Raw genomic sequence first — 25,275 nt, forward strand, 5'->3', positions numbered from 1 at the left:
TCAGTAACTAAAATTTATTTGTGGACGGTTTAAAAATTTATAAATCACAGATCATTAAAAATAAATAAAATATTTGTTTAATATATACAACAATATCACAAGAGAAATTTGTATAACAACAAGGAATGTTTAACATACCAGAAAGATGGCAAATATTTTCATTTGTCCCTCTCTGAGATGACAAAACTCACACTTAAAGCTAACTTGTATTAAAAATTTAAGCCTTAAAGTGACCTAAATGGTATTTTTTTGATTTAATGAGTATATTTTTATCAAATATCTTGTTTGGGTTGGTGGATATGGTTATCATCTGAAGCACCCACACCAGTAACAATCGTTTTACTCAAAGGGGATGTATGTACCTAATGCAGTCATATTTGCTTCGCATGTTCTTGTGAAAAACATTTAGCATTACTACTGATCAAAAATTAATTAAATGTCAAATAAGAGTACAATTCTAGTCATTTTTTCACAATTTTACTGAGATTTTTTCACCTTCATATCTACAGGAAAAACAATTTGATAGCAAATTATTAATTTCAAATTAATTTAAATATCTAACATTGACTTATACCAGAAGATAACCTCTTCCCAGCAGTATCTAAAAGCCCATCAACTTGACAGATCCTTTTATAATTTTCGCCAATTTTATGACTTATTTATTGGCTCATTTTTTTATTTTTTTTTTAATCATATAATCAATCTGCTTAAATTAGGATTATCTTCCCTTGCCCTGTAGTATCATATGATATCATAGTTATCTCCCTTTAAGCTGGTTTTAAACTACTTCACATGTAGTACCTATTTAGAAATACTGTTAACTACTAAACAAGACTAAATTTCCTTAATGTTGTTTAACAATAATATACAAGATTCAGATCACAGATTTGTTCAAGTAACACACTATAATAAACATAATATAAGAGCGAGACTCTTTTTTCTTAAAATGATATTCCATTTAGCATTCAAAGAAATATTGGAATTCATGTTTAATCAAATATAGAACATAAGGTTCATGATCAATTTCTACATTATCAGTTTATTACAATGTTGAGTCTAAATTGTGGAAATAAGAATTCTGAAATGCTGTAACAGAAATGCTATACATCTTTTCTTGAACAAAAGTTTGAAATTACAATAAAATATCCTAATATGGCTGTTTCCCCATTTCCATTCTCAATTTTATTTAATTATCTTCAATGGTGTATTTTATTTATGAGACATTGTCAACTAAATTCAATCCTGAATAAAAGTAGTTATGGGTATACACTTGTTTCTACTTTGTCAGAATATAGTTTGCATCTTGCTATTTTAAAAAATATAATAAAAGTTGTTAGGCTACCCATTGCATTCAAGCTGCAGATTTTGCAAAATTGAGACATTTTGTAAAGATTGTGAAAGTAAAATGCATTATCATGTGAATAAAAGGAAAACTAAGATGACAACTTTTTGAAATAAACTATGAGAAGCTACCTCATACAAAATGCTTACAAAAAAATAGCTGGACAATTAAAATGCCCATGTATGCATGAAAAAAGTCCAACAAACATTAGATTAAGAAACCAGTGATGTTAAAATACAACTTGAAATGGTTGTGTATGTACATCAGGGCAAAAGTTAGATTTATTTTGTGATGTGGGACAATCCTTTGTTGTAGTTGTTGTTTATTTTATACTGGTATAAATGACATGGATTCAACATCCTATTCTTTATGAAAAATTGAAAGAAATACAAAATCCTGACAAACTGCACACACACTTAGTGTATGTACTTAAGACCCTGCATATCAAAAAAATTAAAGCTTGAAAATTGTAGAAGTAAATCAGACAAACCATGTAACCTGCATCCATAATTTCCTGAACACATAACAATCTTTAAACATCCTGTCATTTGTAGAAAAGTAAAAATTCTGACAATACACACATCTTTAGTATATATATAGATATTTGAAGTTTAATATCTGGAAAATTGGTGAAAGGAAAGAGAGAAGAGCACATTATAAATGATCAGTGAAAGTGAGTATTAGTTGTACAGCTTGTTCAACACTAATATCAGTATCATTGGAAAGTACATTACATTTTATAAAATAACTTCAATCACAAACAAAGGTGAGTCTGTAGTACGGTAGAGTCCATAAAGTGGATTTATAAAATAACATACAATATGTAAGAAGGAATAGTTATAAAAACATTTTTTTTTTAATTTGAAAAAGGGAAATCATGCACATACATAAAATTATGCAATTGAAATATTTGTTTACATATGAACTGAGTCTGATAGATTTGGACAGTATGTAAGTGTAAGTATACAGGTACATAAATAAGACTTTGATACAGGTACATGAATAAGTATACAGGTACATGAATAAGACTTTGATACAGGTACATGAATAAGTATACAGGTACATGAATAAGACTTTGATACAGGTACATGAACAAGTATACAGGTACATAAATAAGACTTTGATACAGGTACATGAATAAGACTTTGATACAGGTACATGAATAAGACTTTGATACAGGTACATGAATAAGACTTTGATACAGGTACATGAATAAGTATACAGGTACATGAATAAGACTTTGATACAGGTACATGAACAAGTATACAGGTACATAAATAAGACTTTGATACAGGTACATGAATAAGACTTTGATACAGGTACATGAATAAGACTTTGATACAGGTACATGAATAAGACTTTGATACAGGTACATGAATAAGACTTTGATACAGGTACATGAATAAGTATACAGGTACATGAATAAGACTTTGATACAGGTACATGAACAAGTATACAGGTACATAAATAAGACTTTGATACAGGTACATGAATAAGACTTTGATACAGGTACATGAATAAGACTTTGATACAGGTACATGAATAAGTATACAGGTACATGAATAAGACTTTGATACAGGTACATGAATAAGTATACAGGTACATGAATAAGTATACAGGTACATGAATAAGACTTTGATTGAGTTTTTTAGATATTCATTTACATAAGGTCTATTTCTATCTGACACAGATTAAGAACATATCCAGCTAAATTTGGAAAAACAGAAAAATCATTTTCCATTTTTTTATGAAGGAAATGCTGAATTTCTTAATTTCAACTAAAGAACAGACTGATTTCTTAAAAATACCATTAATTTGTAATTTCTATGGAATTTCATTATCATTATCATCTAAAATATCTAATTAAATCAGTATCTTCTTTCCCGGTCTCTGAACTGTAAACGTATTGATGTGTCACCATAAGAACTTGTATTGTTGATATGGTAATCTAGTCTGTTGTTTCTAGGTCTTTCATCAAAACTGAAATAATACAATGCAAACTTCAGAAAATGTACAGATAAATACTAAATATTGGTAAATCTTGTTGTTTTTTGTTTTTGAAATACATATGTACAATCTGAATAATTTCCTTTTTTAATCATATGTGATCACACAGCAAAGGTGATGGTTTTTTTTCATTTCATTATGATCTAAAAAAATTATTATTTATACTTTATTTATTTTGATACTTTAAATTAGATTCAGTTGTTTCCCTTTGATATAATTTTCAGTTTTGAAATAGTAATATCTCTTTTTTTTAACTTAAAAAAAGCAAATAAAAAACTGAAAGCATCAGTTTTTCTTTACAAAATTACAGCACTGAAAATTTCTGCAAAATAAAATAAAAATACTGACGACAGTTATCTGCAATAAGGAACCTGAATATTTATGTGATTTTCTGTGCAAGTTAGATTTCTCAAAACATGATGAAAACAGATTTAAAACATGCAGTGAATAGATTTAACAAAATAAATTGATAAGTGCTCTCATGCAATCTCTTTAGTTTTCATTATACCTTGTATGACCAATATGGTAAGCATACAATAGTATTAAATAAAGACTATTTAAGGGAGATAACTTTCTTTATTTAAGGGAGATAACTTTCTTTGTTTAAGGGAGATAACTATTTTTATAAGAAATATTTTTTTAAAAGCATTAAGAATTCTATTGAATCTGCCTTAGTTTTATAATCATTTCTTTCAAAGCAAGAACATTCAAAATTTTTGTCATCAAATTTCTTAAAACTGAATTATCAATAAATTGATTGAATAATGAAGCCAGGAAACTTTTCCTCAAATTATGTAAAAAAAAAAAAAGATAATTCAAACCTAGATTAATCCAGATGAATAGCAAATATAAAATTCTAACTTTTAAAATTATAAAATAGTTGTTGGTTGTTTTAACAAACTGCAAACATTTTTTTTACATTTCTTTTATTTTTTTCTTCTAAATTTAAAACTAAGGCATTGATTGTTACGTTTACAGTTCTACAGAGGGAGGGAGAAGTGCTTTGAGTGACATGTTGATTCCATTTACAGTTCTACAGAGGGAGGGAGAAGTGCTTTGAGTGACAGTCTTACCAATTCTTATTTCATCACCTGTACCTGAAGTAAATACAATTAAAATGAGGAAAACAGAAAAAGAATTTATGTAGACTATAATGTCTACAGATACCTTGATACAATCTCAAGATTTCTGCCAAAACACTTAAATCAAAATGTGTCATGTTTCTAATGAGCACAAATGTCTGTCAATCAATTCCTCTAATATATGTAGCATATCTCCTTTTGAATGGATCACACCTACTATGAGATTTATTCAACATAAATAAAAGTGGGTATAGGTATATAGGGTATATGAGACAGAAATCCAATGACAAAAATAAACCAAAATATAACTAAAGGGCAACTCAGTTTTCAACAAAATACAGGTGTATTAAATTATTAACCATGTTTACAACATGTCAAACTATAAAGGGCACACTACCTAATACAAGTTGTGTATACAAATTTAACAGAAACAATCAAAGATCTGCCATTACCTCAAAATTCTAAGACAAGACTAGAACTGGGATATTTCATTCTTAAAAGAGACCTAATTTATCGTTAAAACAGTTTATTCTCTATTAAAAAATGTTAAGTGGTTAAAATGGTGAGAGAAAGTATTCAAGGAAGAAAAACCAAAATGCTTCAATTTAGAAGATCTGAATATCAGTAAGCGCAGCAAGCTAATAAAGAAAACTGTTGAGAAAATTACTGAAAACATGCTGGTAGATAATGTTTATTCAAAGTAAAATTTTTCAAAGATTCTTCTATTTCAGATTTAAAAATATTTAAAATTTACGGAATATACCAAAAGTGCAAGTCAGAAAAAGACATACCATACTATTGCCAAAAGAAAAAAAGACATACAAAACAGACAGAAAGACAAAGGAACAGATGCACAGACCAAAAAACATAATGCCCCTAGGTATTTGAACTCTATATACTTTTTAGTGTCATCAACATTCCTGAAAAGTTCACCATAACAAGAAGGATTATTGAAACCTGCAAGATCTTATACCTAATGGAAAATAGAGCAATAATAAAGGACTGTACAATGTGAAAAATCTCACTGTTTGATGTCCCCATCACCGAAACATACACCATAGGAGTGTGAAATTTCTTGAAAGTGAGAAAAATTCCCATTATGAAAGAGAGAATAAGTCATATGGCTACCAATGCCAAAGACAAGCTAGTAGATATGTAGATGAAAACCTTCACCCTGTATTTACCTCTTGATAGCTATATCTTAATGATGAAGACCTGTGACTGTTCACATAATGTTTACTATAGAAAATATAATATATGTATAATGCATTTTGTTGACCTAAAAATTGTTGACAAATAGTTATGTTAAACACTACACACCATTTGGTTATACTTTTAATTTAGATAAGTTAATTTAAATAAATGTAATTAATATTGAATATTTGTTTGGTCAGCTTTTTTCCCAGGTAAGACATTGATACCATAAATAATTAATATATATAGATGATATATATATGTATATATATATATTCTTTTAAGACTACGTATATAAAAACAGCTGACTCACATCATTTGTCCTGTCAATAATTAGTAAAAGAACATTTATGCCTATCCTTATCATTTTTATATTAGAATAGACCTTGCCTTTCTGATAGAGTAAGAAAATCAAATACTTATTGGGCTTTTCAAAAACTAGTTAATTAAGCTTTGCTATAAGTATAAGCACATATTTTCAATCATCAAATTTAAGTGCTATAGTTGTTTTAAATTATTTTATTTTTTTTATTACTGCTTTGGCAACATCACAATTTAGAGAAAATTGTAAATGTATTGCATTTTAAATATCAGCTCCTTAACATTATGAGAACAAACAAGTTTATGTTTTAGTTAACATGTATTTGTACATACTCTGATGGAGGATCTGTATTAGCTCGTTCTCTGTCTCTGATGTTATATCTTCCTGGTTTCGGTACTATACTACTACTAGGCTTAGCACTTATCAGTCCTGTCATTTTGTAATAATCTAAAAAGGTCCTTGCTAAATTTCTACCTAATTTCATATCTAAGAGAAAAAGTTAAAGAAAATATGACCAAAACTATTAAATGTCTTTTGAATGAGATAAGCCATTTCAATTGATATTTTATAGTGTCTCTTTCTACGTTATGATGTGGAAAGGTTGAAGGTTGGTACCTATTAAAACGTTTAAACCAGTTTTATTTTTTTGTCTTAAGTCAGAACCTGATGTTCATTGGTTGTGGTTTGTTAATATGGTTCATAAGTGTTCTTGTTACCCCTTTTTTTTTATATAGATTGGACTGTTTGTTAACTAGTAATTTTTGGGGCCCTTTATAGCTTGCTGTTTAGTGTGAGCCAAGGCTCCATGTTTAAGACATACTTTGACCGATAATGGTTTACTTGGATGGAGTGTTGTCTCATTTGCACTCATACCATATCTCCGTATACATTTTTGTATCTGTAAACATCAGTTGAAGTGTTTATTGTTTTGGTTTTTTTTAAATCTGAAAATGAAATATCTTTCTTGAATTGATATAAGTTCAATCTACAAGACAATTGAAAATGTAATTCTTACTTTTAACATAACCTTAAAATAAATATTAATCTAACTGTGAATATAAAGGGACTGTAATTCTGTTGTTGTTTGTTGTTGTATATCATGCTTGTTTTTATTAATTGCCAATTGGTAAAAGTCGTTTTAAATATCTAAATCCAGTAAGTTTTATTGTTTTACACTTGCTGGGAGAACTAATTAAGGGGAATTAACTATCATGAGGACTTGTTATGTGTTAAACATTATAATGATCTTTCACTTGTTGTCATTCGTATGTAGCTGTCAAGTTTACTGTATCTTAAAAGATTGAATAAATTTTTAAACAAAATAATGTTATTATAAAAGGATACATCCTTCTTCTGTATATGGCATTGCAGTACTTGATGAACTAGTCTGGTAACTAAAGAACGATACTTCTAATGTATAACAATGGGAACTGTCATCTAGACAGCCTCCTAAAGTTCTGAAGAAAATAACATCAACATCACAATAAATATATTGTCTGGTAACTAAAGAACGATACTTCTAATGTATAACAATGGGAATTGTCATCTAGACAGTCTCCTAAAGTTCTAAAGAAAATAACATCAACATCACAATAAATATATTGTCTGGTAACTAAAGAACGATACTTCTAATGTATAACAATGGGAATTGTCATCTAGACAGCCTCCTAAAGTTCTGAAGAAAATAACATCAACATCACAAATATATTGTCTAGTAACTAAAGAACAATACTTCTAATGTATAACAATGGGAATTGTCATCTAGACAGCCTCCTAAAGTTCTGTAGAAAATAACATCAACATCACAAATATATTGTCTAGTAACTAAAGAACGATACTTCTAATGTATAACAATGGGAACTATCATCTAGACAGCCTCCTAAAGTTCTAAAGAAAATAACATCAACATCACAATAAATATATTGTCTGGTAACTAAAGAACGATACTTCTAATGTATAACAATGGGAACTATCATCTAGACAGCCTCCTAAAGTTCTGAAGAAAATAACATCAACATCACAATAAATATATTGTCTGGTAACTAAAGAACGATACTTCTAATGTATAACAATGGGAACTATCATCTAGACAGCCTCCTAAAGTTCTAAAGAAAATAACATCAACATCACAATAAATATATTGTCTAGTAACTAAAGAACGATACTTCTAATGTATAACAATGGGAACTATCATCTAGACAGCCTCCTAAAGTTCTGAAGAAAATAACATCAACATCACAATAAATATATTGTCTAGTAACTAAAGAACAATACTTCTAATGTATAACAATGGGAACTATCATCTAGACAGCCTCCTAAAGTTCTGAAGAAAATAACATCAACATCACAAATATATTGTCTAGTAACTAAAGAACGATACTTCTAATGTATAACAATGGGAACTATCATCTAGACAGCCTCCTAAAGTTCTGAAGAAAATAACATCAACATCACAATAAATATATTGTCTAGTAACTAAAGAATGATACTTCTAATGTATAACAATGGGAATTGTCATCTAGACAGCCTCCTAAAGTTCTGAAGAAAATAACATCAACATCACAATAAATATATTGTCTGGTAACTAAAGAACGATACTTCTAATGTATAACAATGGGAATCGTCATCTAGACAGCCTCCTAAAGTTCTGAAGAAAATAACATCAACATCACAATAAATATATTGTCTGGTAACTAAAGAACGATACTTCTAATGTATAACAATGGGAATTGTCATCTAGACAGCCTCCTAAAGTTCTGAAGAAAATAACATCAACATCACAATAAATATATTGTCTGGTAACTAAAGAACGATACTTCTAATGTATAACAATGGGAACTGTCATCTAGACAGCCTCCTAAAGTTCTGAAGAAAATAACATCAACATCACAATAAATATATTGTCTGGTAACTAAAGAACGATACTTCTAATGTATAACAATGGGAACTATCATCTAGACAGCCTCCTAAAGTTCTAAAGAAAATAACATCAACATCACAATAAATATATTGTCTAGTAACTAAAGAACGATACTTCTAATGTATAACAATGGGAATCGTCATCTAGACAGCCTCCTAAAGTTCTGAAGAAAATAACATCAACATCACAATAAATATATTGTCTAGTAACTAAAGAACGATACTTCTAATGTATAACAATGGGAACTATCATCTAGACAGCCTCCTAAAGTTCTGAAGAAAATAACATCAACATCACAATAAATATATTGTCTGGTAACTAAAGAAAGATACTTCTAATGTATAACAATGGGAACTATCATCTAGACAGCCTCCTAAAGTTCTGTAGAAAATAACATCAACATCACAATAAATATATTGTCTAGTAACTAAAGAACAATACTTCTAATGTATAACAATGGGAACTATCATCTAGACAGCCTCCTAAAGTTCTGAAGAAAATAACATCAACATCACAAATATATTGTCTGGTAACTAAAGAACGATACTTCTAATGTATAACAATGGGAACTATCATCTAGACAGCCTCCTAAAGTTCTGTAGAAAATAACATCAACATCACAAATATATTGTCTGGTAACTAAAGAACGATACTTCTAATGTATAACAATGGGAATTGTCATCTAGACAGCCTCCTAAAGTTCTGAAGAAAATAACATCAACATCACAAATATATTGTCTAGTAACTACAGAACAATACTTCTAATGTATAACAATGGGAACTATCATCTAGACAGCCTCCTAAAGTTCTGAAGAAAATAACATCAACATCACAATAAATATATTGTCTAGTAACTAAAGAACAATACTTCTAATGTATAACAATGGGAATTGTCATCTAGACAGCCTCCTAAAGTTCTGAAGAAAATAACATCAACATCACAATAAATATATTGTCTGGTAACTAAAGAACGATACTTCTAATGTATAACAATGGGAACTATCATCTAGACAGCCTCCTAAAGTTCTGAAGAAAATAACATCAACATCACAATAAATATATTGTCTAGTAACTAAAGAACGATACTTCTAATGTATAACAATGGGAATTGTCATCTAGACAGCCTCCTAAAGTTCTGAAGAAAATAACATCAACATCACAATAAATATATTGTCTGGTAACTAAAGAACGATACTTCTAATGTATAACAATGGGAATCGTCATCTAGACAGCCTCCTAAAGTTCTGAAGAAAATAACATCAACATCACAATAAATATATTGTCTGGTAACTAAAGAACGATACTTCTAATGTATAACAATGGGAATTGTCATCTAGACAGCCTCCTAAAGTTCTGAAGAAAATAACATCAACATCACAATAAATATATTGTCTAGTAACTAAAGAACGATACTTCTAATGTATAACAATGGGAACTATCATCTAGACAGCCTCCTAAAGTTCTAAAGAAAATAACATCAACATCACAAATATATTGTCTAGTAACTACAGAATAATACTTCTAATGTATAACAATGGGAACTATCATCTAGACAGCCTCCTAAAGTTCTGAAGAAAATAACATCAACATCACAATAAATATATTGTCTAGTAACTAAAGAACGATACTTCTAATGTATAACAATGGGAACTATCATCTAGACAGCCTCCTAAAGTTCTGAAGAAAATAACATCAACATCACAATAAATATATTAATTGGATAGAAATATTTTTGTTTATATTAGATCAAACTTTTTTAATAATCTGAAAACTACCCAACAAATGGTTGTCAACTGACGAGCATATCTTTGATTTTTGTCGAGCCTTTGACTTGAGTCGAAAAAGCGAGACTAAGCGATCCTACATTCCATCGTCGTTGGTGTCGGTGTCCACAAATATTCACTCTGTGGTTAATGTTTTTAAACTTTTATTAACCGTCTTAAACTATCCTGGATTTCTACCAAAGCTTTTTTATCATCATAAGATAGTATCCATAAGTAAATTTTGTAAAAAAAAAAATCCATTTTCCCGTATTTTACTTTTAAATGGACTTAGTTTTTCTGCCAGGAAATATTACATTCACTCTGTGGTTAAAGTTTTTAAAATTTTAATATTTTTTTTAAACTATCCTGGGTTGGTACCAAACTTGGACAGAAGCTTGTTTATGATCATAAGAGTATTCAGAAGAAAACTTAGATTTTCTGCCAGGAAACAACACATTCACTCTGTGGTTAAACTTTTTAAAATTTTAATAACTATCTTTTACTAATTTGGATTTGTACCAAACTTGGACAGAATAAAATTGAGAAAGTAAATGGGGAATGTGTCAAAGCAACAACAACCTGACCATAGAGCAGACAACAGCCGAAGGTCACCAATGGGTCTTCAATGTAGCGAGAAACTCCCGCACCTGGAGGCGTCCTACAGCTTGCCCCTTAAAAAATAGGTATACTAGTACAGTGATAATGGACGTCATACTAAACTCTGAATTATACACAAGAAACTAAAATTAATCAAAGAGCAGATTGCTCTGAGGGATACGATTGCCGTTGTTTCATTGACACATGTATACATGTAGCTGGATAATATTATTTTCAAAACTAATTCAACTGCATATTTAAAATAGTTACAAAATAGCCAATCACGGATAAAAGTGTATGAACAATGTAATCAGACCTATGTTTTATTTTTGTACTATCAATTCCAAGTTTACTTTCCACAGCAGTCACTGAGACTCAGACTGAGAGAAGGTATTTCACTTCGCATCTTATCACCTATATTCCGACGTTAATTCTAGGAGGAACCCCATTCCTAACTCTTTAAATATTTAATTTCCTTTGAGTCAGTGATCATGACTCCTTTCCGTACACATTTATCGATTTAAAATGCGATTGTTTTTAATATAATACGACGTTTATCATGTTTATTGACAGAACAAGCTTATACTAGACGTGTTGTTTTGATTCAGAATTCACGGAAGTTACTTCAGAAACTATAATATGGAAGACTCCATTTCGCCTGAAGGGGTGTTCTACGATACAACAACAATAACCTTCAATAGCAAACATACATAGAAAAGATCCCATGAGTTATAAATTAATAAATTTAGTGGAGAATCCAGAGCAACCATTCAATCTAAAACCCCTTGAAGTCAAGAAAACTATACGCATGCGCATAATTTCCAAAACAAACCCTGGAGCAAGAACGTATATTAAATGTTTATTAAACGACCTAGATGGTTCTCTATTTCTTTATGGAAGTACAATCTCAATTATCAGTTTCATAACGGTAACATATAAGAAAAACTCCACTTCAGTTCTTAAATGACAGAAATAGATTTATCGCAATTCAGAGAACTCTTGCATTTTATCAAAACTGGGAATTCCCTCTGACGCGTTTCTAAATTTATAAAAATACTAAATATAAATACTGCTCAATTTTGATTTTCCGTGTTGTTTAAACATGCATATAAGTCAAGGGAATTATCAAACATGAAGATTATGAAAAGAACATTAAAGGAAAGTTGTTTAAGTTCAATCCCTTTGTTTGATTTTACCTTTTAAAGCAAGACAATCATAAGAATCTGAGATGTTCCTTAATGTTTAGAATAAAATGATTGACATGAGGGCAATGCTCTGAGCCACTGGTATAAGTCTACAGATTGCTTGAAAGCAATCGTATCCCAAAAACCATACAAGACTAACAAAGGCCAGAGGCTCCTGACTTGGGACAGGCGCAAAATTGCGGCGGTGTTAAACATGTTTATGAGATCTCAACCCTCCCCCTATACCTCTAGCCAAAGTATTCAGTTTAAGAGAAGTCCGAGTCCGATGTCAGAAGATGTAACAAAAGAAAATAATCATATGAATATCAGGCACAATCCCTCCCATTAGCGGTTTAGTATCATACTATCATAAAATATATGAGAAAAACATAACCCGTGTCATGCTTGTTATGATCAAAAGCTAGTATTTAGAAGGAAATTTTTTTCTCTTCCAGTTAACTTTACTTTCACTCTGCAGTTAAAGTTTTAAACATTTATTAGATTCATAAACTATCCTGGATTTTTACCAAACTTGGACAGAAACTTCTTACAATCAAAAGATAGTATCAACAGGAATATTTTATTGATTTATTTCCTCATTTTTGTTGAGCCTGCGATTAACAGAAAGAGAAGGCAAGACACTGGGTTCCGCAGAACCCTTACGATTTTTTTTTTACATTGGATGGAATTGATCTTCATTGATTTATTTGTTTGGGAGAAATCAAATTTAAATACAGTATGAAATACAAATTATTAGTTACTTTGAGAGAAGTTAATGATGAATTAACAAAATACCCTGGAAATAATGAATCTTTCTCCAACTACAAAAACAGGTACAAATATAAAATTCAGTAGTAAATGAGGAAAATACAAACCTTCTACCTGTACCAGCCTTTACAGCATCCCTATTGAAGTTTGTATTGTTAAGTGAGAAATCCTCAGCATTAGCACACAATAACTTAGGGAAGACTGATTGTCTCTCATAGCGTTCCATATCTTCATACGTGTTACCATACATAAATCCGTTCATTAGCGTAGAATGTGCATGAATATCAATGAAAAAGTCAAGGACACATTTCTGAAAATATTTTAACCATTAAATTATGTATATTGAGGTCAATTCATCAAATATGACATACAAGAAAATTCTAAAAAAAAGTTCACACTCATTAAATTGATTTCAAGTCATGTGAAACGAGTGACTGGTGAAAAATAATGTTTGTCCAATTCTTGAACCAATGCATGTATATATCATAAACTAAGCCTTCTGTGCACGATCATATTTACGCAAATATATCGTATAAGGGTCATTATAAAACAAGAGTACACACGCTGAAATGTCTCGCCTTCTATACTAATCATTGATATTATGTTGATAGTCCTAAGTATAAAGCTAAGCTTTAATACAACTGTCACATAAACTTAACATTAACCAAGATAACTAAACAAAGACCAAGGAACCTTGAAAATGAGGTCAAGGTCAGATGAACCATGCCAGGCAGACATGTACAGCTAACAATGCTTCTATACAACATATATAGTTGACTTACTACTTATGATTTAAGAAAAATAGACCAAAACACAAAAACTTAACACTGTGCAATGAACCGTGAAAATGAGGTCACGGTCAAATAAAACTTGCGCGACTGACCTAAAGGTCATAAAATATTTCCATACACCAAATATAGATGACCTATGGCATATAGTATTAGATAAAAAGACCAAAACTCAAAAACTTAACTTTGACCACTGAACCATGAAAATGAGGTCAAGGTCAGATGACATCTGCCCGCTAGATAGGTACACCTTACAATCATTCCATACAACAAATATAGTAGACCTATTGCATATAGTATGAGAAAAACAGACCAAAACACAAAAATTTAACTATAACCACTGAACCATAAAAATGAGGTCAAGGTCAGATGACACCTGCCAGTTGGACATGTACACCTTACAGTCCTTCCATACACCGAATATACTAGCCCTATAGCTTGTAGTATCTGAGATATGGACTTGACCACCAAAACTTAACCTTGTTCACTGATCCATGAAATGTGGTCGAGGTCAAGTGAAAACTGTCTGACAGACATGAGGACCTTTCAAGGTACGCACATATCAAATATAGTTATCCTATTACTTATAATAAGAGAGAATTCAACATTACAAAAAATCTGAACTTTTTTTTCAAGTGGTCACTGAACCATGAAAATGAGGTCAAGGACATTGGACATGTGACTGACGGAAACTTCGTAACATGAGGCATCTATATACAAAGTATGAAGCATCCAGGTCTTCCACCTTCTAAAATATAAAGCTTTTAAGAAGTTAGCTAACACCGCCGCCGTAGCCGCCGCCGGATCACTATCCCTATGTCGAGCTTTCTGCAACAAAAGTTGCAGGCTCGACAAAAAACATGTAAAACTATGTTATTGGGTCTTTTTAAGTCACAGACATGAAAATTTTCACCAAAAGGAAATGTAACATTTTTGAAGTCAACGGTGTAACCAAAGGACAAATTAGTAGGACAAAAGTTATCTTTCGCAAGATTTGGGCATTTACAAGTTTCTCCCTTAGCAATGTTACCTGTAAGCATGTTATGCAAAAGAAAACAAACAATTATGTTGAAAATTTAGTGAAAAAATCGTAAAAGTAAGTAAAAACTATATCATAAATGAAAATAGTGTCCATGGTGTACCCTTGTAAAAATCATTTTTTGAAAACATTTCCTTAATTTGAGTTATGAAATATATTGATTATAGAAACATGCACCAGTAACAACATATAGAATAGGGGAATGGACTCAATGGAGCACTTATTTCGTAACTGAATCTTAAAATACACCTTAAATCATTGATGTTACTGTCAATGGTGATACCATTTTGATAAAATAACACCATTGACCAGTTTAGTAACACCACTGAATATATCATGACAATCAGCATTGTTTTGTGTTTAACAAGCGAAACATCATATTATTTATGAAAAACAATACTTATTTAACAATGTTTTAACAATATCATGTATTACTGTACATATACAAAGTTTTCACAAACTGATGTATGCTGGTAACACCAATGACACTATTTAGTAGCACTATTGACATTTTTAGTAATGGATGTTATGTTATACAATTTGAGATTTTTTAGCCTAAGAAGTATTTTTTCATCTTTTTCTTTTGCTCTGTGTTCTTGGCTTCGTGTTCAGTACTTAATAAAAGTAAAATTTGAAATGTGATGTCAATAGTGATACTTTTGTGTCATTGGAGTTATTGAAGGGTCAGTGGTGTTACTATACAGAAATGTGACATTTAAATTTTTTTTTATTCATAAATGAAAGTGTTTTAGGTTGTATACGAAGGATTAGGTATATCATTATCATTTAATCTTATACCTTTTACATATATTCAGTTTAAGTGTATTTTTTAGTATTTACAACGGTCATAATTAGGACAGCCAACTTTTTTACGACAATGTATTCTGAAATTTATGTTTGAATAGAATGCACAGCTATATGAATAACGTCAATAAGTCGTAATTTAAACCTAAACAACAAATTGGAACAGTTGTTTGATGTTTAAAAATAATATTTAGTACCTAAATGTATGTTTTAAATTGGTAACACCATTGACATGATTATAACAAAGGATGACCTAAAATTGTTAAAATTGAAGGAACTCTTCATTTTCCCCATTGCATACTTCTGAATATCGTTGCTACCATACTATAGAATAGAGGGCCACATTCAAATATTTTAAACAATGACATCATTTTTCAAAATATTACCTCGTCGAAATTTGCACTTTTTTTTATATAATGACCCATAATCGTCAATATTTTTCTCTCTGACTGTTATGATTTAACAAATATGGCAGCTCATTAAATGCCGTGTTTTGACTCCAAAGTTTACCAATTGTCACCTTATAGTAAACAATCAACGAAAAGCATGCATATTGAGCACATGTTTTACATGTACAATCAGATAATAGTTAATTTCAGTGACAGATCTATGCGTATTGCGACCATCAGATTTTTACGAAAAGGTTCATGCTAAGGTCACTTTCTGCATACGGAAACTATGTCGGCGAATTGCAAGCAATTAAAAAAGGTATAAACTTCTTCTAAATGTGGACAAATTATAGAATTTTCTTCAGAAAAAAGTGTATGTACATAAGTTTAATAATGAAAAGTATCCATTTTGTTATAAAAAAAAAAACATATGCATCTTTTTTTTTTAATTTGAGGTTTCATATGACTTTAACATACTATTAAAACAAGAATGTGTCCATAGTACACATTGCCCCACTCGCACTATCATTTTCTATGTTCAGTGGACCGTGAAAATTGGGGTTAAACCTTTAATTTGGAATTAAAATTAGAAAAATCATATCATAGGGAACATGTGTATTAAGTTTCAAGTTGATGTAACTTTAACTTCATCAAAAACTACCTTGACCAAAAACTTTACCCTGAACTTCGCACTATCATTTTCTATGTTCAGTGGACCACGAAATTGGGGTCAAAACTATAATTTGGCATTAAAATTAGAAAGACCATATCATGGGGAACATGTGTACTAAGTTTCAAGTTGATTGGACTTCAACTTCTTCAAAAACTACCTTGACCAAAAACTTTAACCTGAAGCGAACGGACGAACGAACGAACAGAGGCACAGACCAGAAAACATAATGCCCCTCTACTATCGTAGGTGGGTAGGTGGGGCATAAATTTTTTTTTTTTTTTTTAAATATGGCGAGAAAGTAGTTATTGGATAATATTACTAAAGAATATCTAATAATCAAATTTCTCCAGGAAAAAGGAAACAGTAAAGAATGACAAAGCTTCAAAAATATCAAATGTTTTTAGTTGGCAAGAGGTCATAATTGTTATTTTTTTTTAATTCATTCAAATGCAGGAAATTATTTCAATGTGACTGTCTTTAAATAGAAAACTAAAAATTGGACAGTGGTTATGTAATAAGCATTTGTGCCGAATATATTTACATCACTACGATCTAATTCCATCAGATTATTTTTTGTAGCATACAAAGTAGGATGTGCCCATGGTGATGGTTCTAACCAATGTCTGTTGAGATCAAAACCCATCAATGAACATCTGCAATCATAGAAATTAGAGTCAGTAAATAACAGTGCCATTACATTAATGTGAAACACAATACATTTCAGCAAAATATCAAATTCTAAACATATCATATCTAGGTTTTTTTATGTGTGAAATGTTGAGACTTTTAAATGTCATATTTTACTTGTAAACTTTAAAATCATGGCAATGATACATTCATGTATAATAAGAATTCTACTTCCAGAGTCCAACAAAGGAGACACAGGCCACTAATACTTTTAGTACATTGTATATTAAATTTAGCAAATTTGATTATATCTACTTGAACATCAGATGTGGAACAATATTGCCTTATGCACATCTGGCTGTGTAAAGTTTAATTAATGCCCATCCACCCAGTAATGGGGAGTGTCCTTTACTAGGCACAAGGGCAATCAGACAGATTGATGGGTGGACAGGTCATTCCTATATACCTTTAAATATGTAAAACAAACTTCTTTGGAGGGGGTATAAAAGTTAAAAGCTCGGTTTTTACTGTAAAAAGTAAATGCCTCTTTACTTCCTATGTACCATTATAATAAGTTATCACATGCAATACTAAGTTGAAGCTAGATATTGATTCTACAATATAAAGTATTAGAAAATAAAATTATGTTTATTGAAACCAATAGATTCTATATGAAACATTTATTCAATTTGTAAATACATTACAGTGGCTTATAGAACATACTGTCTCTTACCTATAGTTTCCTAAATAAACACCATCAGGATTTAACATTGGGACTATTTTAAATACTATGTGTTCCCTGAGTACTTTTGCTATAGGATGATTGCTGATTAAAAAGTCTATCACTCCTGAAAAGATAAAATGAACATTTTCCTTAATATTATTGATATACTGCTAAAAGCAGTTTACAAATGTGAATACATGTATAACACAATTACCACTAAATAAAAGCATAAGCTAATACAAAACCTTATAGACAACAAATAAACTGAAGGACAGAGAAATCCTTGATTCTGCAGTATTTCTAAACAAGAATGTGTCCCAAGTACACGAATGCCCCACTCGCACTATCATTTTCTATGTTCAGTGGACCGTGAAATTAGGGTCAAAACTTTAATTTGGAATTAAAATTAGAAAAATCATATCATAGGGAACATGTGTACCAAGTTTCAAGTTGATTAGACTTCAACTTCTTCAAAAACTACCTCGACCAAAAACTTCAACCTGAAGCGAACCGACGGACGCACAGACCAGAAAACATAATGCCCCTCTACTATCGTAGGTGGGGCATAAAAACTAAACATATCATATAAACTTTATTATACCATAAGCTAAAATCTTGTTTGTGTTAATAAGGAGAAGATTTTTCATGTTTCAATGACTTATCTCTCTTGGGTCTCATCCATAAAAACTATATTAACATATAAAATAGTAATGGTTACCTTTGATGTTGTATTTACTGAACCAGTAATTTGTAGAAGTGATTCTTATTATAATATTTACATACCCTGACATACATAAGATGCAGGCGTTTCTCCAGGGTGAACCCTGGCTGTTAAATACACAACTCTCTTCGTTTCTTCAGGATCTAAATTATCTGGATTTGTGATTGTGATCATATCTAATCTTCTCTGTTGCTGCAATACAATATTTTTTAACATCTTAATTTTCAAATCCAAACCATTTGCTAGTTTTTCTCTAAATTTTACCTTTTATGGAACCTCAACATTTATTATATGTGTATCACTCATGAATATAGCATATTAAAATTGACAAACTGTTCATATTGGTCCAGAAAAAATCTTTCTGGCAGTATGATTTACCAAAGTGTTAACAAAGGAAAGGAGGACCAACCATAGTCAAGTATTTGTAGATATGCAAATCATATAAGGAATATAATGCTATTTTTTCAAATTTTATACTGACATAATCCTATATTGAATGCTATTCTATTTTAACTGTTATTCCCTAATGATGCTGTCATGATGACTTGTTTCGATTGATCAGAAAAGAAGATAATCAAATCAAATATCGTAAAGAACCTTTTTTTAAGAGAAACACAACTATTGGCTACATCAAATTATATACATATTTCTTCTGCTCTATAGTTCAAATGACTATAAATGGTTTAATTGCTTGAGTCATTTATTTCTATCACATGATGCATAAGCAATATTTTTCTTTTCATGTGAATAAAATCTATGAACTGTGCAATGCATTCAAATTATATAGTCGCTTAATAAGTCATGCAGGATAGCAAAAATAAATGAAATCATCAATTAAAAATTATACATGGCAGGTTTAAATAAAAAGTGTCTTGAGACACGACCACTTCTTTGCAAAAAGTGATAACAACATTTTGACATTTACATTGCTTTTGTGCCCTCTTTATCCTTTATCCATACACACTCTGACAATTAAAATTATACAAACCACTGTTAGGCATAATAATTCTCTAGAGAAAAAATCCATATTCTTTTTTTCTAAATTGTCCAGATAATTTTGTAGTCGAGTATAAGAGTAGGGATAGCAATAAGCAAACTGGTAAATATCATCTTCTTTGTCAAAACAAAATGAAAATGACATGACATAATTCTTTCTGTGGTCTGGACATCTGTAGTAATAGACATGCTTGGCAGGTATCCTCACCCTGGAAATAATACAAGATCTCATTTACAGAAAATCACTTATAGTGCACAGAAATCTATGTTTCATATAATTTCTACCCATGCAAAATAAAATCAAGAGAAAAGCGTATTAATATGTCTTTTCGCCAGTCCGTAACTAAGAGTGGTGCCTTCTCAAATTAAGTTTCAACAGTTAAAGATGAATCATCTCTTCTGAAGTTTGCAATATGGAGGGTTGTTTATTTAGTTTAAGTGACAAGTTATGTATTCTTCATTAAATGTCTCATTTCAAATAAAAAAAATGCATCTAATATAGAGATGTGGCTTTACTCAATCATTTTTCAGATTGATGGACCAAGCAGAAGCACTTTTTTGACTTAAACATTTCAGTGTTCTAGAAAAAAAACTTGGAAAAGGTGCAGCCCCTGTCATTCTTGGTGAGGCCTGTGCCTTTTTAGTGCTGTTTTTTGGGTGCCCTGCCATTTTTATTGATAAATTTGCTTTTTCTCAGCACTTTTTTTCCTTTGAAATAACAACAAATTTTTCATTCTTCCATGAACAGGAAGTTGAGCTAGCTGTGTAAATTGTCTAATAAAGTGACCAATTAAATGCATGGCTTCACTTGACAGCTTTGGTGTCAAACACACTGTTACCTTAGCTTAAGGTTATAATTTAATTTGTGTATTCTATAAAATGTTTGGGAAAAAAAAAATGAGTTACTTCCCCTTTTTTATCACTTTTTACAATATACTCCTTTTAATTTATGTTCTTTTTTGTAAAAAGATTAAATCTAATTCAAATTGAATGCAAATGCATATTTTTTTAATCTCTTTACAAACTTTTTATAGTGTTTATAGTGTATAAATATTCTCAGTTGATACGTGTGTTCTTCTAAATTATGTAGAGACATGGTAGTCTTTTACTTTTTCTTTGTATTTATCTGAACTCACCATTTTGGTCTACTTGTAGACTTGACTAGTGGTGACATACCTTCTCTGTATAAAGATTTTGTTTTGCTGAAGTTAACAATATTAAATATTGCTCTCTGAAAATAGAAAACTTTTTTTTTTATGGAATTGGGTTATCTCCCTTATCACAATTTGTATTCAATAAGTTCAAAACAATAGTTTGTATCACATTTTTGTAATGGAATTTTCCCTTAAATGAATCATGTTTGATTTCTCTCTCTCATTAAAAGCAAATTTTATATCTATAAAGAATGATGATGTACATATTCACATAGATCACTCTATAATGCCCTTATATTTATGATTTTTTTTTTCCCCAATTGACCGTCACCCTTAGCAAAGATGTTGGGAAACCTAATCCAACAATTTAGAACAGAACTAGTTTAAATGCACTAGGAATAAGAAAAACATGAATAAACCCTACAATATCCATATCTGCTCAAATTCATAGAGCAGGGCTGCGTTCAATATCGTAGCAGCTACGTAGTGCTACGTAGATTTTGACTATTGAACGTGTAGTTAAGACTAATTGTAACATAAATATTGTTAGCAGCTACGTAGCTGCTACGATATTGAACTCGACCCAGCACTTTTAGAGAAAATGAAAACATATTAATATTACCAACTGTTAATATCCTGTTTCCATAACATTTAATCCTGGGAAATAATTAAAAAAGAAATACATATCCATATATAATGAATTTATCAATTATACATAAAATCTGATAACCGGACCACTAGTGGAGCAGGATCTAGTTATCCTTACAGAACACATGAGATCACCACAAGATTTTGGTGGGGTTCAGGTTTCTGTTTATTGTTATGTACACTTGTTTTTTTACATTTTGTGTTTTGCCATGGCATTGTCAATTTCCTGACTTGTGAGTTTGGAATGTCCCTTTTGTATCTTCTTGCTCATTTTTAACTGTTTGTCAAACTGAAAAAGCACATTCAAAATAAATATATACAAAAATTTTAAACAGTTCATAATTTACCTGATCTGCTTTGACATTCTCCACTGTGAAATTAAACCAGACTCTAAATCTTGGGTTACAAGTATCTGGTCTAATAAACAAATCATACTCATACTCTGTGATGTAATCTACTCTTCCTAAGTTACCTGCAAATTTAAGAATTGATTGTGTATGAAAATGAGCAAGTTGAACTATGAGCTTTTTGAAAAATTTTAGAATTTTATGAATGATGCTTCAAGAATTTGGTACACTTAAATTTGATGAGTTGTGGATGAGAAAATGCAACACTCAGTATACCAAATATCCCAGAGGTAAGAAAAAAATTCAGAAATGATAATGTCACCATGGCAAATTGTGCCAGGATTTTCAAAGATTGAACAATATGTGTGCCACTAGTAAATTAACATATTTAAACCTTAAAAGCACACATGTTGAACATTGGTCATCATTTATTCTTTAACATTCATTGCCACTTAATATTACAGCTAATATATAATCAATGCATCGGATCAGCAGTGATGGTGATACAAGACTGAAAAAACATTCTGTATATACATGCATTACATTTACTTCATCTAAATAACAGCCAAACAATGTTAGATCTGTATATTTAACTTAGGAATCAATTGTTGTTCCCTGGACGGGATTTGAACATATAAATTGTAAAATGTAAGCACTACTTAACCAAATTCAAGTCATTATATAACATGACAGTAAATCACAAAACTCCCTCTTCACATCTGAACTGTAATCTTACCACATTCAAAACAGGCATCAAATATCATATGCCCTTTCTTTGGCCGACCATTATAACCAGGTGGGACAACGGCAAACTTGTTAACATTTCCAACCACTGGTTCTTCTGTACTGTCAGATTCACTTCCTGCAACAAAAAAGTTCTGGTTAAAATAATCATCCCCTTTACTTAAAAATAATTCAAATCTGTGTATTAACCTAAAATAATATATTGGTTTTTTTCTGTTTACAATTTTTTCTTCTTTAGTTTTTCATTAAAAAAAAAGGTTAAAAAAATGTCATTAAGGGCAATCACTGCAATTCACAATTCTTTTTGCCTTGATTACCCAATAGTTTAATTTAAGTATTTATCCATTTTGATACAAACGGTTAATGTCATTTCCGTTAAATGAGGGGGGATAGGAGGGGTCCTGATCCCGAAATCCCGGGCTTAAAAACACGAAATCCCGAGGTCCCGAATTTAAATAAAGTAAATCCCGACGTCCCGAAATCAGAAAAAAAGAATTCCCGGATCCCGAAAGGGTCAATCCCGAAATCCCGAGCTTAAAAGCACGCGATCCCGGAGTCCCGATAAAGGTCCTATCCCCCCTCTTAAATGATGGATAAAACCTAATCAACATTCCAGGGTCAATATAGAAAGACAACTCAATGTTTACGAGACCCGGGTTCGCATATTTATTTTTTTCAATTAGGTTACTGATCTATTTCCAGTGTTATTTAATATTTATCAAGATCATTAATGTTTTGACTTAAATACATATGGTTTACTTGTTTATCATTGGTTTCTTTTACATAAAATTAAACTTCTTTCAAAGTTTTGAAAACAAATATATATTTTTTTTATGAATTGAACTTTGTCAAGTATAATTTTTAACTTGTCCGCGTGCAACCCAGGCATAAAAAGTTACTTGTCCGGGTGATCAAATGTAAGAGTCAGACGAGACGGGCATAGCATTTCCACACCCCTGGTGCCTGGAGAGAACCACCAACCTTTAGTAGGAAAATTGACAATTCTAAACAATTAAGGTTGGAGTCAAGTGCACCTGCCCTGAATGGGATTCAAACTCACAACCTCAGAGTTGATAGGCTCGTGATACAGTAGTTTGACTACTTATACCACTCTATGTACCACTCAGCGACAAAGTCACCCTTGTTTTAGTGTCTGTTGAAATTAGTGCAACTGAGGGTAATGCATTTAGTCTGTGTACAACTTGGCAAAACATGATAATTGTTGGCCATGGCCATTGGATATAAAAAAAAGAAGATGTGATATGATTGCCAGTGAGACAGCTCTCCACAAGAGACCAAAATGACACAGAAATTAACAACTATAGGTTACCGTACGGCCTTCAACAAGGAGCAAAGCCCATACCGAATAGACAACCATTGAATCACAGGCTCCCGACTTTGGACAGGCCCATACATACAGAATGTGGCAGGGTTAAATATTTAAGGCGGGATCCCAACTCTCTCCCTAATCTTGGACAATACACCTTATCGCTATTTGTCCGCCATTACTGGATATCACACAGGTTCCCGTAAAATTTTGACGTCATAAAGAAAAATATCTGACGCCACAATGGAAAAGTGATTGTTGTTGACGTCAAAAGTTCAAGCGGCCGGGTCAGCCGTGAATAGCGATAAGGTATAAAATTGTGTATGGTATCAACATAGACCTTACTCTACCACTGACTTGACCTCACTGCCCTAGATTAAATTTTAATGTGAGAAGGAATTTTGACTGCTATCAGTCCTATGTTCTTCATTGTAAAGTCATTTGGACTTATATAAAAATAGTTATTTAATTTCTCAAACTCAGTTAAAGTTGATACACTCTACAGATAATTTTAAACCCTCCCCCTTTTCAACATTTTAACGCATTTATCTTATATCTGCAAGTTTTATTAAACGTTACTATGCAATGTTATGTGCAAACATTTTACTTTCGTTTTATTCAGTTGAACATTGAAATAAAGTATATAAGCATTAATCAAGTTTTAAATGGGTTAAAACTGCTTCTAAGCAACTGTAAACAAACCAGAATCGCACTTCTTGTCGGCCATACTTATTACCCACAGTTCACAGGTGCGCTACAGCGTGACGAGGTCAAAAGTCATTCGTCGTCATAATTTTTTTTTTGGTAATGCATGTTCCTCGAGAAATTGTGAGTGGATTTTGGTTTGTAGATACGATTCATCGACCAATCTTACAATTCACGAAGCTAAATGACGGAAAAGCTTTCTTAATAACCCTTTAATTAACATTTTGTAAACCTTCCCGCCACACATGTGTCTGCAGTGGAGAATGTTTGCTCATATCAATAATCTTACGCAAGTCAAAATAATCCACGAATCTCAGTAGTTTTACTTCTTTCCTTAATTATAAAAATCAATAGATTTGTTGAAATAGTTAATGTTAATTAATCCTACGGCTACACTTAAAGACTTATTG

The 25,275-nt window shown here is 31.0% G+C and overlaps 2 protein-coding genes across 13 annotated transcripts in view; one reads left to right on the forward strand and one right to left on the reverse strand.

Annotated features, from left to right (window-relative positions):
• Window positions 1-25,118, reverse strand: LOC139499491 (cytosolic carboxypeptidase 6-like). 7 transcript variants are annotated; one of them, XM_071288199.1, is made up of 14 exons: window positions 24,863-24,996; window positions 22,826-22,951; window positions 22,090-22,214; window positions 21,077-21,171; window positions 19,933-20,149; window positions 19,007-19,136; window positions 18,233-18,347; window positions 17,414-17,525; window positions 13,287-13,489; window positions 7,292-7,404; window positions 6,280-6,433; window positions 5,616-5,670; window positions 4,423-4,446; window positions 1-3,322 (listed from the first exon to the last, which is right to left on the reverse strand). In XM_071288199.1, exons 1-13 carry the CDS (start codon window positions 24,885-24,887, stop codon window positions 4,429-4,431), a joined length of 1,488 nt encoding a protein of 495 aa, XP_071144300.1. In that variant the 5' UTR covers window positions 24,888-24,996; the 3' UTR covers window positions 1-3,322; window positions 4,423-4,428. The 7 variants fall into 7 exon arrangements, with proteins under 7 accessions (XP_071144300.1, XP_071144308.1, XP_071144323.1 ...); XM_071288207.1 differs by lacking the exon at window positions 4,423-4,446; XM_071288216.1 differs by lacking the exon at window positions 5,616-5,670 and having other exon boundaries at window positions 3,202-3,322.
• Window positions 24,953-25,275, forward strand: part of LOC139499530 (ELAV-like protein 1) — a 36,029-nt gene continuing 35,706 nt past the window's right edge. For all 6 annotated transcript variants that reach the window (XM_071288251.1, XM_071288259.1, XM_071288274.1 and 3 more), the window contains exon 1: window positions 24,953-24,988. In XM_071288251.1, the coding sequence (XP_071144352.1) occupies window positions 24,968-24,988 (21 nt within the window). In that variant the 5' untranslated portion in view covers window positions 24,953-24,967. The remainder of the gene's footprint in view (window positions 24,989-25,275) is intronic.

This window comes from Mytilus edulis, chromosome 1, assembly GCF_963676685.1.
Source record: "Mytilus edulis chromosome 1, xbMytEdul2.2, whole genome shotgun sequence".
In the NCBI taxonomy this organism is placed as follows: domain Eukaryota; kingdom Metazoa; phylum Mollusca; class Bivalvia; order Mytilida; family Mytilidae; genus Mytilus; species Mytilus edulis.